At 42.8% G+C, this 15,486-nt stretch overlaps 1 protein-coding gene across 1 annotated transcript in view; it reads right to left on the bottom strand.

Moving 5' to 3' along the window:
- Positions 1-8,599: 8,599 nt before the first annotated feature.
- ARFGEF1 (ADP ribosylation factor guanine nucleotide exchange factor 1) overlaps positions 8,600-15,486 on the bottom strand; it is a 165,203-nt gene continuing 158,316 nt past the window's right edge. Inside the window, exons 37-39 of the mRNA XM_067553653.1 lie at positions 12,358-12,496; positions 10,930-11,047; positions 8,600-10,034 (exon numbers count right to left, since the gene is read on the bottom strand). Of these exons, the coding sequence (XP_067409754.1) occupies positions 9,870-10,034; positions 10,930-11,047; positions 12,358-12,496 (422 nt within the window). The 3' untranslated portion in view covers positions 8,600-9,869. The remainder of the gene's footprint in view (positions 10,035-10,929; positions 11,048-12,357; positions 12,497-15,486) is intronic.

The following is a 15,486-nucleotide window of genomic DNA, read 5'->3' as shown; positions in this document are numbered from 1 at the left end:
TTAAAGAAACCATATACAGGGGTTCCGATGTAAGGGCCCTGATCTCTGAGACCTCCTGGCCAAGGTAATCGCTACCAGGAAGGCAACAGTTCAGGAGAGGCACGACAGGGGGCACAATGCCTGACCAACCTGATTGCCTTCTATGATGAGATGAACGGCTGTGTGGATGTGGGGAAAACAGTGGACGTGATATACCTTGACTTTAGCAAAGCTTTTGTTACAATCTTCCACAGTATTCTTGCCAGCAAATTACAGAAGTATGGATTGGATGAATGGACTATAAAGTGGATAGATAGTTGGCTAGATCATCAGGCTCAATGGATAGTGATCAGCAGCAGATGTCTAGTTGGCAGCTGGTATGAAGTGGAGTGCCCATCGGGTCAGTCCTGGGGCCAGTTTTGTTCAACAAATTCATTAATGATCCGGAGGATGGGGTGGATTGCGCCTTCAGCAAGTTTGTGGATGAGACTAAAATGGAGGGAGTGGTAGATATGCTGGAGGATAGGGATAGGATACAGAGTGACCCAGACAAATTGGAGGATTGGGCCAAAAGAAATCTGAGGAGGTACAATGAGGACAAGTGCAGAGTCCTGCACGTAAGACGGAAGAATCCCATGCACTGTTACAGACTGGGGACTGACTGGCTAGGCAGCAGTTCTGCAAAAAAGGACCTGAGGGTTACAGTGGACAAGAAACTGGATATGAGTCAACGTGAGTGTGCCCTTATTGCCAAGAAGGCTAACAGCATATTGGGCTGCATTAGTAGGAGCATTGCCAGCAGATCAAGAGCAGTGATGGTTCCCTTTATTCGGCACTGGTGAGGCCATATTTGGAGTATTGTGTCCAATTTTGGGCCCCACACTACAGTAAGGTTGTGAACAAATTGGAGAGAGTCCAATGGAGAGCAACAAAAATGATTAGTGGGATGGAGCACATGACTTACAAGGAGAGGCTGAGGGAACTGGACTTGTTTATTATGCAGAAGAGAAGAGTGAGGGGGGATTTGATAGTGGCCTTAAACTACCTCAAGAGGGGGTCCAGGGAGGATAGAACTAGGCTGTTCTCAGTGGTGGCAGATGACAGAACAAGGAGCAAGTTGCAGTGCAGGAGGTCTATGTTGGATATTAGGAAAAGCTTTTTCACTAGCAGGGTGGTGAAGCATTGGTATGGGTGACCTAGGGAGTTGGTGGAATCACCATCCTTAGATGTTTTTAAGGCCCGAATTCACAAAGCCCTGGCTGGGATGATTTCATTGGGTTTGATCCTGCTTTGAGTAGTAGGTTGGACTAGATGACCTCCTGAGGTCCCTTCCATCCCTAATCTTCTATGATTCTTCAAGTGCTTGCTCATATCCATTCTCAATTAGATGTGTGTGTGCCACATGCACTGGTGCTGAAAATTTTTCCCCAGCGGTGCATGTATGTGCCTGCATATAGGGCTCTGCTGGCCCACCCCCTTCAGTTCCTTCTTACCACCTGTGACGGCGCTGGAACACCTCTTGCTCTTGCAAGTCTCTCGACCTAGTGGAATCTTTTCTTAGCTTCATGTATATAGTTACTTATTAGTTTTCAGTTAAGAGTTAGTTGTCAGAAAGCAAGCTCAGGCCTCTCCAAATGTGGCTGGAGACCATGTATTTCCCATCCCGACATCAACTGGATATGATACTCTCAGTCTCCCCATAGAAACTTACCTCTCTGTTATGGTGGAGAAGACCGCAACACGTACTCACGGGTGCCTTTTGAGGCCCCATGACTGACATTATCGCTGGTTTCAGATGCCTCAGAGCTAGGATGGGGAGCTCACCTCGGCACTCTGAAGACCCGGAGCATCTAGAGTGCAGAAGAACTAGCGTTACATATCAATGTCAGGGAGCTCAAGACTATCCGTCTGGCCTGCATGGTGTTCCTGCTCCAGGTCTTCAACAAGGTGTGGTTCAGGTACTCACAAATAACACAGCCTTGATGTACTATATCAATAGGCAGAGAGGGGCCTGGTCTCCAGACCTATGTTGGGAAGCCTTACAGCTATAGGACTTTGGTGTGAGTCACAACATTCTCCTGGAAGCGGTGCATCTCTTGGGGATCAGAACACATTAGCGTACCACCTCAGCAGATACTTTTGCTTTCACCACGAGTGGTCCGTACACCTGGATGTGGCCAGTTGCATCTTCTAGAGGTGGAGCAATCCCCAAGTGGATTTCTTCACCACCAGAGAGCACAGGAAATGCAAGCAATTCTGCTCCTGGCATGGGTTTGACGACTGCTCACTGACTAATGCCTTTCTCCTACCTTGGTTGGGGGATCTAATGTATGCCTTCCCGCCAATACCACTCATCCACAGGGTCCTCATCAAGGTGAAAAGAGATGGAACATGGGTCATCCTGGTGGCCGCGACAACATTGGTTCAGGATGTTGCTCAAAGTTTCAGTGACCTGCCCATGGACACTCCCATCATAGCTGGACCTCCTCTCCCAGGATCATGATCATCTGCTCTACCTGGACCTGGTCTCCCTGTGCCTGATGGCTTGGATGCCCCATGGTTAAGCTGGGAAGAACAATCTGCTCGGCCCAAATCCAGTAGATTCTACTGGAGAGTAGAAAACCATCCACTAGAATGTCCTACCTTCACCTGCTGGGCAGCTAATTACAGTACCTCTCCAACTAAGACTTCTATTCAGATTTAGACTACTTGCTCTATTTGAAACAAGAAGGATTGGCTCTCTCATATGATTAAGGTGCACCTAGCAGCCATATCTGCTTTTCACTCCTCTTTGGGGCAAAACGATCTTCTCGCATGAGATGACGTCCAGGTTCCTCAAGGGCCTGGAAAGGCTCTTCCCACCAGTACGGGACCCAACTCCTCATTAGGATCTGAATCTGGTCCTCTCCAGGCTTACTTGGCCACTGTTTGAGCCCTTAGCTTCATGTTCCCTCGTGCACCTGTCCTGGAAGATGGCATTCCTGGTGGCCATTACATCTGCAAGGTGGGTGTCGGAGATTAAGGCCTTGACCTTAGCCTCCCTATACAATCTTCTATTAAGACAAGGTTCAATTATGTCCACATCCAGCGTTTCTGACAAAAATGATTTCCTACTTCCTTGTCAACCAGGATGTTTTTCTACCGGTCTTCTTTCCAAAACATGACAATTCCAGTGAAGAGAGACACCTACACACTCTTGACATCTGGAGAACCCTAGCCTTCTACATTGAGAGAACGAAATCCTTCCTCCTGCCTGCCTCCAGGGATACTGCTGGTAAATCACCTAATTGGGAATGAACAAGAGCAAGCGCTCAAAGAAGAAAGAACAGATATTTACCTTGTAACTGTTGTTCTTTGAGATGTGATGCTCATGTCCATTCCACACCTATCCTCCTTCCCCTGAGTTAGAGTTCTGGTAAGAAGGAAGTGGGGGGGGAGGGGGCAGCAGTGCCCTATATGTGGGCGCATATGCGCACTGCTGCGAGGGTGCTAGAACTGGCTCTACAGATACCACTAGGGAAAATATTTCTGGCACCGGTTCATGTGGTGCACACACATGTAATTGGAATGAGCAACACATTTTGAAGGACAACAGTTACAAGGTAAGTAACCATTCTTGCTAGTGGCTCAAAGAGAGGGCCTATGAGTCTTGACAGGACCAGGTTTAGGTCTCACAGAAGAATTGATTCACGAGTCTGAACATATAGTCTCTCTAAGTCCCTGAGCAGGCAAATGGACGTCAGAAAAAAACCAACCCACCATCCATCAGATGAGATGGCCACTTGGTGTATCTTAATTGACAAAATGGATAGGGCCTGCTCTTTCAGATGAAACAGATACTCTAGCACAGACTGGAGAGGCCTCGTGGGTATGACTACACAGAGTTATGATTCCACTTGGCAAGTTAAGTCTCTCTAGTAGATGGTTTCCTGATACCTAGGAATATCTGGCAGACTTGCTCCAAAGAGTCCAGCTCAGCTGGGTTTAACCATGGAGCTTTCACGCAGTCAGGTAGAGGGCCTTGAGATTTGAGTGGAGCAATCAGCTGTGATCTTGCAAGATCAGGTCTGGGAGGGAAGGGAGTGGCATTGGGGTCACTGCTGACTGGTCCAATAATGTGCCAAACCAGTGCTGGTATGGCCACGCTGGGGTTATCAAAATAACCTTCGCTCTGTCCAGCTTGACTTTGAGCACAAGAAGAATGGGGAAAAATGTGCCAGGGAGCAGGCAGGAATCTGAGTGAGCCCAGGCTGTGTCTGTGTAGAATGCAAAACTGCTGACACTTCCTGTTTTGCCTGATTACAAGCAGGTCTACTAGGTGACTCCCCCACCACTGTTTCAGGGCAAAGGGGACTACTTGTTGGGAGAGGAGATCTGCTGAAGTCATCTGCCAGATTGTTTCTGATTCCCAGGTGAGAAGCTTTGAGGTGGATCAAGTAGCCCTAGGGTATGTCTTTTTGAACAGTTCTCCTACCCCAAAACTTTGCAGCATGGAGGTTGCTAAAGCTTGTGTTGCTGAGCTTGTTGTGATAGTCCCTTAATATCTCTCAATTTCTGGTGCCTGTTTGTTCCAGCTCTTCTACCTATTCACTTCTTTCTCATCCCTCCTGCACCAGGAGCTACTTGGTGGGTGTTTAACACTTCATTTATGCACAGTTCTGCGACACACCATTAGAAAATGTCTACCACCTAGTGTTCTATTAGTGGGTTGGAGGTGCATGCCAAGGTTCTTGCTAACTTGGTGCTTGAGTACAGCAAGCAGTCTGATTTTGGGAGACCATCTAGAAGAAGCTAATCTAGGTGGGGAAAAACTGGACTGGTGTGTAGCACAGGGAACACCTCAAACACCTCAACTGCAAAGCTAAAGGCTGGCAACAGCAATCCCAACAATGCCACCTCTCTCTGGCCATATTAAGAAAAGTTTGACTGGGTGCTCATGACTGAAACATGACGTACTTCTGAACATGGCTGGGCTGCTGTGTAGACTAGAGGGAGGAGGATAGCACCAGAAGAGGCTGTGGTAGAAGAGGAGGCAGATTCTGACGAAAAGCCTACAGTGCTGGTATTTCAGGCCAGATGGGCTAGTGTGCATCCTGGGTTAGATTTTTAGGTTCTGTTCAGGGATGGGCCCAGAAAACAATCTGAAGAGAGAGGGATGCAGGAGCAGGATCCACAGCCATCCATTATTACTATGGAGGAAATTGTAGCAGATGTGGGAGGGATTTCTGCAATATGACAAACATTGTGATGGAGCAGCTATTACAGGCAATGGGATGGCTTTAGCTTCAGTTGAGGGTGGAAGCCAAAATACTTTCCCTGTACCACTGCTGCACATTCCCATGGGATCCCAGATGAAAGTCAGTCTGGGATGAAAAATGTAAACACACACCTGATTCATTGTTACTATCTTTACACTTATTAAAAAGAGGCAGGATTACAGACTTCACTAGTGCATATACTGCTGTCTAGGACTGGCATAGCAGAAGAATGATAGTTATACCATTACTAGCATTAAAATATTGTCTCAGCATAGTTTGAGAACAATCCAGGAGTGAATTAAGTAGAAAAATCCCAGTAGACTGTCACGCTCTCTGGAGTGGTTCATGAGTGGGTGTGCCAATCTCAGGGCAGACTGTCAAGAAGCAGGGCACAGACCCCAAACTGGTGGTATGTTCTATAATCAGATTTCACCAAACGCAGCAACAACTGTGAATTCCTGAAGCATTATATCAATCTTACTATGGCGTCACGGACAGTCCCCCTGGGCATTCCAGTCTATCTTGCCACCAAGGCAAAGTTAAAGCAGGCAGCATATATGCACAAATGAGTGTGCTTTGGTTCCATAAAGTGACAGATGTGTAGTAATTTGTCTATTGAATATCTTTCAGGGCTAATCCAGCTTGACCTGGGGATCTCTGCTTTTGTGTCCTCGCTCCAGCTGTATGAGAGCTCAAAGAGAGAACCTTTTTTTCTGGTGAGCACCTTTACGTACCTTTCCCCTAGAGTTCAAATTGATGGGACCAGCACTGGTTCATGTAACTTCTTCATGGGTGGATGGGGCAATCAACAAAGTTTTGATAGTTCTTTTTGAAGGGCAGGGGAACCACTCTTCCTGCCTAGGTTCACAAGGTCAGAGCAGGCACTTTTACCATTATAAAGCAAATTTATATTTTAACCTTGTAGTATGGGATACGGACATTACAACCATTTTATAGCATCTGAACACATTCTTACAAGTCTAACACATATCTTGAACAATACTAATATATGGGTGAGCTGGTCCAGCTTCCAGCTATGAATTTGTCAGTACTTAGCTGACACCTCCAGCCTTAGCCAGAGCTGGCAGCATCTGGTTTGCCCACTGACTGTGCAACTGGCCTAGCAGATGAGAGCATGGCCAAATTAAGTAGAAAAGTCCTTGGTAGACTCAGTGCTTGTCTGTACATGGCATACTGAGGTGCAGGGAAGGGGGAGGAAGTTAGCTGTGCTTGTTAGCAAGCTTCTGCCTTCTAGTTCAGCATCCTGTTGGTGTTTGCTGAATCCTCTCTCACTCCAAGCAGGTGATGCTTGAGAATTTTTTGTGCAGGAGAAACTCAAAACAGGCAGAGATTCCTAAGTAGGGCAAACGTCCAGCTGTCACAGTGGTAGCTTGCTAGCCCTCTTCATTCCTTAATACTGTGTAGTTGCTACATGATGAAAATCTCCTTTCCATACATGGGATTTCAAAAATAGCTTGGAAAATTTAGTTCTTACAGTTTGCGACCAGTAATATCCCATTCCCAAACCTTCTCCAGCCTGAAATAATGTTGAAACTAGTACTGATGACAGGCCCCTGCTCTGAGTAGGACATGGTTTTTGGGGGAGGGGTGTAGGGAAATTTTAAAAAAATTAATCAAATTTGGAATTCTCATGATGGGGGGGGGGTAATCTTTGGTCTGGCTATGGTGGCAGGAACTGCTAAAGAGGCAGTGTATTGATAAAAGCCTCAAACTGTGGCTTTGTCTTCCTACAGCATGTAAAATGGGGGTGATCAGTGTTTAGGAGCCATATAATAGAGCAGAAAGCTCAGGGGTAGGTGGGCTGGAACAAGTCCATGAACTGGAATGGACAAATGTATCTTGTGCACCTCCTCCCTCCAAACAATCCCATCAACCCAGGGGAAAAGGAGACAAGGAGGCATTCTGTTCCTCAACCGGTGAGAATAGAGCTTGGACTTTATTTTGCACACTTATTGATGGACAGACACCTGGTATGTCTCTAGGGGGCTATGTTAATTGGTTTGGCTGTACAGTACCTTTGTGGGTGAGCACCGGCCACCTGTCTGACTCTTCCTTCTTTCCTAAAGATTAAAAGTATCAAACCAGCATCAGCAGTAACCAAATAAATCAATGTATATTCAGCAGTACACATCATATTGCCTCATTCCCCTCCCCCGTGATGCAAGTATGCGGGCACCCAAGGCATCCCTCTTTTCCTTTGCTGACTTGGACCCAGCCCCAGTGACAAGATGCACTTTGCAGGTTTGCTAGTGGGAATTAGAGAGCCTTGAGCTCGTAGCCTATGAAAATTCTTGCCTTTATCCTTATAGATGTGCAGGATCCCACAACAGTATGGATAGCTGCCCTGACTACAAAAACAAGTGCACATTCCATCATCCTGCAACTGCTAAGTGTGTAATTAAACCTTGCCAGGTACACTGTTACTGGTACAGTTTTATAAGCCATGGCAGTAGACCGTAAGTAAGTGGGGGGGATCCTAGCAGTGGGCATGGACCTATTGATGACCATGTCAGGGGGGGGAGATAAACACCAGCTCTCAGCATCATGCACTTTTCCAGTACATCCCAGGTTGGTGTTCATGAACCTGCCTTTATGGCTGACCAAGGCCTGCAGAACACTGGCATGGTAACCCAGTGTGGTTAATATTCACTTGATCTTTCTGGTTGGGCACCCCATTCTCTGCAAGCCAGCTATTTATACCCACTAGTCACAAGCAGGAGCCAGGACTTGGCCCCAGCTAGAATGAGACATGTAAAGTGAGAAGTTCCTCAGCTAAATGTGGTGGTGGGTTAAAACCACTTCCATAATACACCATAAATTAAGTCTAGTCCTAGAGCAGCTCCAGTTAGTGAGAGAAAAATCTGGGATGTATCCCAAAAATACTAGAGCCAACTCTGTAACTATTGCACCCAGTGTGGACACAGGTATGGGTCATGTGGTGCTGCAGCATGGATGCTGGGAGGCAAGCTTAGCTAGCACCTGTCTGCTTGCACATGAGTCAGGACACAGGCACATACTGTAATATGGACATAAGCACGAGAGAGAGAGAGAACTATAATGTGTATTTCTCACCATCAAACTACCACTCGAATACCTGCCCTTGTTCATTTTGAGTGCCCCCTTCCACTCAGAAAAAAACAGCCTTAGGGCTAGAGGGAAAGCTATTAAAAACCCCAAATGTCTGAAACTATGGTCAGGGCTTCCTCACCTGCCCCACTCATAGTTAGCGCATCGTTCGTTAGAAGTTCAGTATATCTGTTAAAAATAGAATGGAGAGGCTGAAAGGTCAAGGAAATGGTGAAACAAGCAGCTGTAGATTACACGGGTTTTGATTGCACTCAAAGAATTCAAAAACTTTATTGACCTATAACCTGATTAGAATATGCCAGATGAGAACCAATATTGTACAGAAAGTTGTACAGAATTTTTACATAGAAAACTTTACATATCTGTACCATATACATTTTGTCCATCTGAAAAAATTTTCTACATCCACTGTAATACAGAATGCTTGACAATCTTGTCTTTAACCATCAGGGCACAATTCACAGCATGAATACATTTCCAATAAATTTAACCATCCCCAAACCATGCCAGATTTGTTACTTTAATATATTCAACATTAAATTCTGTACACAGAGTAAAATCGACATCAAACAAACAAACAAACAAAAAAAAAAGACAGCAGACACAACCAGCAGACTGTTTGCAGTGATTCAAGTTCCAGTCCTTGAAGGATCATCATATTTCAATGGCTCTTTATATTTAAAAGCCCTAAAACAAGTATATTACAGGTTGTTATGTCAGTCGTGATATTTTCTACCTCTGTTCTTGATAAAATTCAGCAACACTAAACATTGGGCTACAACAAAACAAAAATCACAACTCAAAAAAATAAACCCAACTTCTAGTGCATTTGGTAAACAATAAAATATTATGGGTTTTTAGCAAATCAATAAGAAAATACAGAAACAAAACAATGCAGGAAGAACTGTATAGTGTTGAAGAGTTTATATTACAGACCTGCATCTCTGTACATTTTTCACAGAAGGATGATTACCAATATCTCAGACAGCCTGAGTGTGCAAAAAGTTTTCAGAGTAAGAATATCAGACATAGTTGCTAAATATCTTTTACCATGAACAATAATTTTCCATTCTTTTTTCCAGTATAAACATTTTATCCTTCAAAATACAGCTCTCCTGAGTTGTACTTCTTGCAGAAGTTCAAACCTTTACATATACAGTTCTTTGGGTACGTTTTACTTTCACACTCGCCATAAACATCTGTTGCTATACTGCTATCTAGGATAGTAAAGGATATCATAGCCCATGTTGACAACAGGACTGTGCTAAAAAGTGGCTCTATGCGCTCAACATGAGCCAGGAAAGAGAACCGATAGAGATAATCCATCAGAAAACTGAAAGGGACTGGAGTGTTGCAAGCCTGAATTACAGTTGTAAGCATCTGTACCATTAACCTTTAGATACATGCTGCCATAAAAAAGAAACCGTTTTTATGGATATCCAGATAGAAAGCCTCAGTTACCTGGTCCTTTTAAACAGCTGAGGGATGTACTCTCGTAACAGAGCAATATTCAGTCAGTGCTTGCTACTGCTTGTTTGTTCCAGGCTCTTGCTCCGGTGGTTGGGATATTTGAAAAACTACACCAATCCGCAGGAAAAACCTTCGCAGAACAGCTCGAAGTTCAGGAATTAGGTCAAACTGCATAATTTCACACAACAGAGGGTAGTAGAATGAGGCGTGAGCTTTGAACTGAGAAGAAAAAATAAAAAGTTATTTTATTATACATCAACCTCCCAACCCTCCTCCCCAACAAGCCTGTTCTTTACAGTGGAAGATTTTAAATACTGTGTGTCAAGGTGAGATGCACAAAATTACGGCAAATGTTAATGGAGTTCAAGTACAAACAGTTTTACAATCAAGGGCACTGCTGGACTAAAGCTCATTGTATGTGAAGTATTTTGCAGTGGCTATACGCTATATACCATGCCTACAATTTTTAAAAAAATTATTACTCATTCTGTGAGAGAAGGGGTTTTTCCTTTTTCATTTAAGATTTGTGCCCCTTGTCACCTTACATTTGCAGCATGGTATAAAATTGTACTGAAACCAAGAATTGCATTTGCTGTACAATTGCTAACACATTCTAATTTGTCCAGAAGATTTTGCGAAGTTCAAAATTCATTATTACTGATCACATAGGATGTACAGGAAGTGGGTGTTAAGGGAAGAATTTGGAAAAGACATATTAACCAATAATCCTTCCCTTGTAGTATCTGTATGTGGGAAGCAACTTTTAAAGACACAACCCTCAAGATAGATGTATCATGTCATTTTATCACTGTATGCTTGTCCTCTCTGCCATTCTCATCCTCCTCTCTAGTTTTTGTCATCATGCCTCACATGTACTGTCTCAAATTAGAGGGCAAGTTACTTAGGGTGGGACTTTTTAAAACTGTCTGTAAAGCAGCATGAACATTTAAAAGTCTATAACTACAAAACCAATATAATATCTTAGTACTTCTTTCGCTTCATGTTTTCAAAGTTTTTTTTTTTTTTTAACAACAGTGTTCAGATAATAAAACTCGGAACCAGTTCTTATTTGCAATAGTGTTTTATTTTAAATATTTTTTATGCAAATACTTACCCTTTCATCACTTATCTTTAGGACCTTAGTCAAGAATAAGAGTAGTAGATTAGTCCAGGCTTCCCGGTGACTTTCTGATGTAAGAGTAAGGAAGTAACTTAGAGCTTCACTGCAGACACTACAGAGAACATAAAATTATGTAAGGTACAAAATATTTTCCAATTCTACCATAACCATAATAAATACTGAAAGAGCCCTTGGGGAGAATAGCTCCATTTTGAGAAAGGGACTGTCAGCCTCATTAGACAAAACAAATTAGAAGTGCCCTAAAAAAATGTAAGTGGGGGAGACAATCTCAACACCCCGCTCCCGAGTAGTAGTTTTGTGCAACTGGTACTTTTAACAGAGGCCTAGGACTGTAATATCAGGGATGCTGCAGATTTGGACTGAGATGGAGTGGCAAAGTGTGGTGTCTGCTCCCAGCCAGTGATCACATGCCCAGGCCTATCAGATTGTCTTCAGATATATTATACCAAATGGTAGTAGCAGGCTCTCCCAGAGATGTTAGAAAATGGTAGAGACAGAAGGATTCTTAAAGTACTTACCGTATTTCCCCATGTATAAGACGCACCTTTTTTCGAAAAATTTGGGGTCTAAAAACTGGGTGCGTCTTATACAGTGGTTGTAGATTTTTTTACTTGCATTTATGATGAATAAAACTTGAGTTCAATAACATTTTTTTTCAAATTTCGGGCCCCAAAATTAAGGTGCGTCTTATACATGGGAGCGTCTTATACATGGGGAAATACGGTATATATTTCATATAATTTATTTACATGATAAATAACTGATTTCGCACAGATTCATCACTCTTTCAGAGTCACTATATAGTTTGTAAATCTCAGTGCCATCACCACTGTATTTAAGTCCTATATTGTTCAGATAGGTAGTCACTTTAAAAATTTTCTTTTAATAAATATGAGAATTCAGAATAATTAACCACCAATACCCACAAGAGGCACTGAAGTTCCTGAAGCTCAGTGGCACCTGGGCTCAATTTCCTATAGGTGACAGTATCTAGTGAATTCTCAAAAAAATATGGTATCTATTTTCAGATTCACGTGAAAAGTTGATCTCCAGTCCCCCTTTAACCAACACCACCACCAAAACTTGGGCATCAGAGGAAATCCCCACCTCCACCCTAAATAAAAAACAAATTGGAGTTAAAGTTGACACCATCCTATGTACTGCCACTTTTGCAGGATTTTATAGAGAGGATAGGGTGAGCCAGTGAAGAAGATCAGAAGAATTACGCTTTTCACCAACACAACACATCAGGAGTTTCGGCTGTAACTTTCATTGTACTATTTCCTTTTAAACACTACATAAACATTGGCAACGGTACATAAAGCAAGTTAGGCAGAGCAAATTACTGTATCTGGTATTTAAAAATATATTTTAATGTTACAACTATTACAATGATCTTACTTCAGTAGTCTTTGCTGGACTTCATCCCATGCACCCGTGCGGCTTTCATCCATGTACATGCGGAAAAGAATGCGCAACCCACAGGCAAGGCTACTAGTCTCCTGTTTCAAAAGATTGGGCTTTGATTTTCCTTTAAAACCTGGAGAAATTTAAAGCATACATTTAAATGTATTAGTTTCCCCTTGAAGTTCTCCTTTATACTTTTTTCTTTTTAAAATGCTTGCTTGCCAGTAAGAAGCCACTGCAAATTACCCATTTATTTATATCTTGCAACAGGTAGCACCATGGGGCAGTGCTATTTATTACCATAATAATTTGCGTGGCAACATTTTTCTGCGAGATCCTAAATGTGTTTGAAGTCTGTGACTATAGTAAAAAGGTGGGGCCTGGCGGTCTGAACACAGGACCTAGAGCCACAAACTCCAGAGTCCTCAGGGTTCGTACCAACTCATTGGTCCTTGACAAACCCAGTTTCCATATCTGTAAAACAGGAAAAACAACATGTACTTCACTGGGGTGTTGCTACTATTTTTCTACTCCAGACCGTTCTCCTGTCCAAACTAAAATCTCAGCCTGTCTCTGACATCTTGTGAGCATCTAAGATCAATGCAAGGTCAACAAGGCTAAAACAGAGTACTTAATCTCCTCCTCCCCCCATCCAAGATATCCCTGCTACTTCCTTTCTTGATCACTGTGGACAATGCCTCCATCCTGCCAGTCAGTCACGTAACTTTAATGTCATCTTCAACTCTGACCTAAGTCCTCACACATCTAGGCTGTCTAAACCTCACCGATTCTTTCTATAGATTGTCTTTACTATCCTACACAACTAAAATTCTTCATCCAGTCTCTCATCAGCTTACATCTTGACTACAGCAACATCCTTCTTTCTGGCCTTGAAAAATGCAATCTTGTTCTGCTCCTATCCATTCAGAATGCTGCTGCAAAGATCATTTTCCAGCCCATCACTTTATTGAAAATTGTTTAAGGGTCATTTCTAATGCATGAGTTTGGACACACACTGATTTTTGGCCTAGCCTTTGTTTGGCCTTAGTGGTGGCATGTTTATAAGTTGCTATGTGGAAGAAGAGTGATGTTTTTAAAGGAGAACGTGCTCAACATATCTAAAAAACGTTCTTTCAAAAGCAATTAAAGGAAAAGGCAAAGAGGAGGATGACCAGAAAGTCCCCAAAAACCCTATGCAAAGGAACAGGTCAAAATGCTCTGGCCAAACTTGCAAAAATATACTTAATTAGTGGTAATAAACCAGTAAGAAAAGAGAACAACATGAAATTTGCTTGGACAACAAAAGTTTAAAGTTCATGCATACATATAATACAAGTTACTTAATATTCATGATACTCAATGGTGATTGGAAGATGATATAATGAATATTTAATATGGATGTATATATATATGTGAAAAATTCTAAGGGGAGCTGCAGCATTGTAGGAGAAATCCATGGAGGGCTGCCTATGCCCTAGGAGAAGGTAACTAACTGGCCATTGTCTTTTTTCTGTATGGCTGTTGTTTCTTACTTTAATAGTACAATAATTGTAATCGCAAGGAATGCTTTTGGTTCAAATAAAGGTTTAAATTAATAAATCTGAGTGCCTTGGACCAAGTATGTACCTCTCTCACCTAACAGCCTTGAACATGTTACTCCTCAATCTGTATCTCTCCATTGGCTCCCCCTTCTAAATTGCAACAAACATAAGCTGCTTGTCTTCACCGTCAAGGCCTGTAATGGCCTATTACCACCCTAACTATCATGTCCTATTCAGTACTGAAAGGTCATCTTCCTTCTCTGATCAGCCTATGTTGCCAGCCTCCATCACTCATTTGTTAAATTTTCAAACAAGCACCTTTGTGCTTTCTCCCATGATGACCTTCACAGTTGGGAAGAGCTCCCCAGAAACTCAGCAAAACTAACTCATTTTTCTCCTTCAAATTCTCCTTTGATATGATAGCTACAAAAAACCCAAGTTTGGCTACTGGAGTGCCAAGACCACTGCCTATCACACTGACCAGTACTGTCTCATTGTTTCCATGTACCCCACTGTCAGTCTGGCTGTATACAACTCTTGTCTCTTGCCTTATACTCAGATTGTAAGCTCTGAGATGAAGGGACTATCTTTTTGTTCTGTGTCTGAATATAGCCTAGCACAATGGGATCCTGGTCCATGACTGAGGCTCCTAGGTGCTAGAGCAATATAAATAGTAATAATGATAATGATTATGATTAATTAAAGTCCATCAGGCTACAAAAAGTGGTATCACTGCACACTGGGAACCAAAATGACACAAAGGGCTGAAATGTGATGTATGATTCCATTTTTTGTAATTAAAAGTACTGAATAATATGAACTAAGTAACAAAATGTTTTGCTGAAACTATCGGGATATGTATGTGAGACACAAGGTGGATGGGGAAATATCTTTTATTGGACCAACTTCTGTTGGTGAGAGAGACAAGCCTCTAAGTTTACAGAGAGCTTTTCTTCAGGCCTGGGAATGGTACTGAGGCTACATCTACACTACAGCACTTACAGTGACATAGCTGAACCAACGCAACTGCACCGCTGTAGCACTTGTGGTGGAGACACTCTAACCCTATGGAAGAGAGCTCTCCCGTTGGCTTAATAACTCCTGCCTCTTATGGAGGCAGTAGCTGTGTCAACAGGACAAGTGCTCCTGCCAACATAACACTATCTACACTGGTGTTTAGGTTGGCATAACGTATGTCGCCCAGGAGTATAGATTATTCACACCCCTGAGCAACGTAAGTTGTACTGAAGTAACCTGTAGTGTAGACAGGGTCTCCGACTGTCACCATTAAATACAAGATGGAACAGACTGTTAGACATAAAGAATTCACACATGTTGCAACACACCATTCAAAGTGAAGTGGACAGTTAAAAACTTTGCAGTCAGAGGACAAAGGAGGGTTAGTGAGTTACAAATTGTAATGAGTCATAAATCCAGTGTCTTTATTAAGTCCATGACTATTAGTGTCTAACGAAGTTATGAATTTAAGCGCCCAGGCTTGCCTTTTGAAGTTGTTGTGCAGGTTTCCTTCGAGGATGAGGACAGAGGTCAGAAATGGAGTGATCATTTTGTGAAATGTGTT

Source organism: Emydura macquarii, unplaced genomic scaffold (genome assembly GCF_026122565.2).
Source record: "Emydura macquarii macquarii isolate MOO-44397 ecotype Brisbane River unplaced genomic scaffold, CSIRO-AGI_Emac_v2 contig_1477, whole genome shotgun sequence".
Lineage (NCBI taxonomy): Eukaryota > Metazoa > Chordata > Testudines > Chelidae > Emydura > Emydura macquarii.
This window is presented reverse-complemented; position numbering and strand designations above follow the sequence as displayed.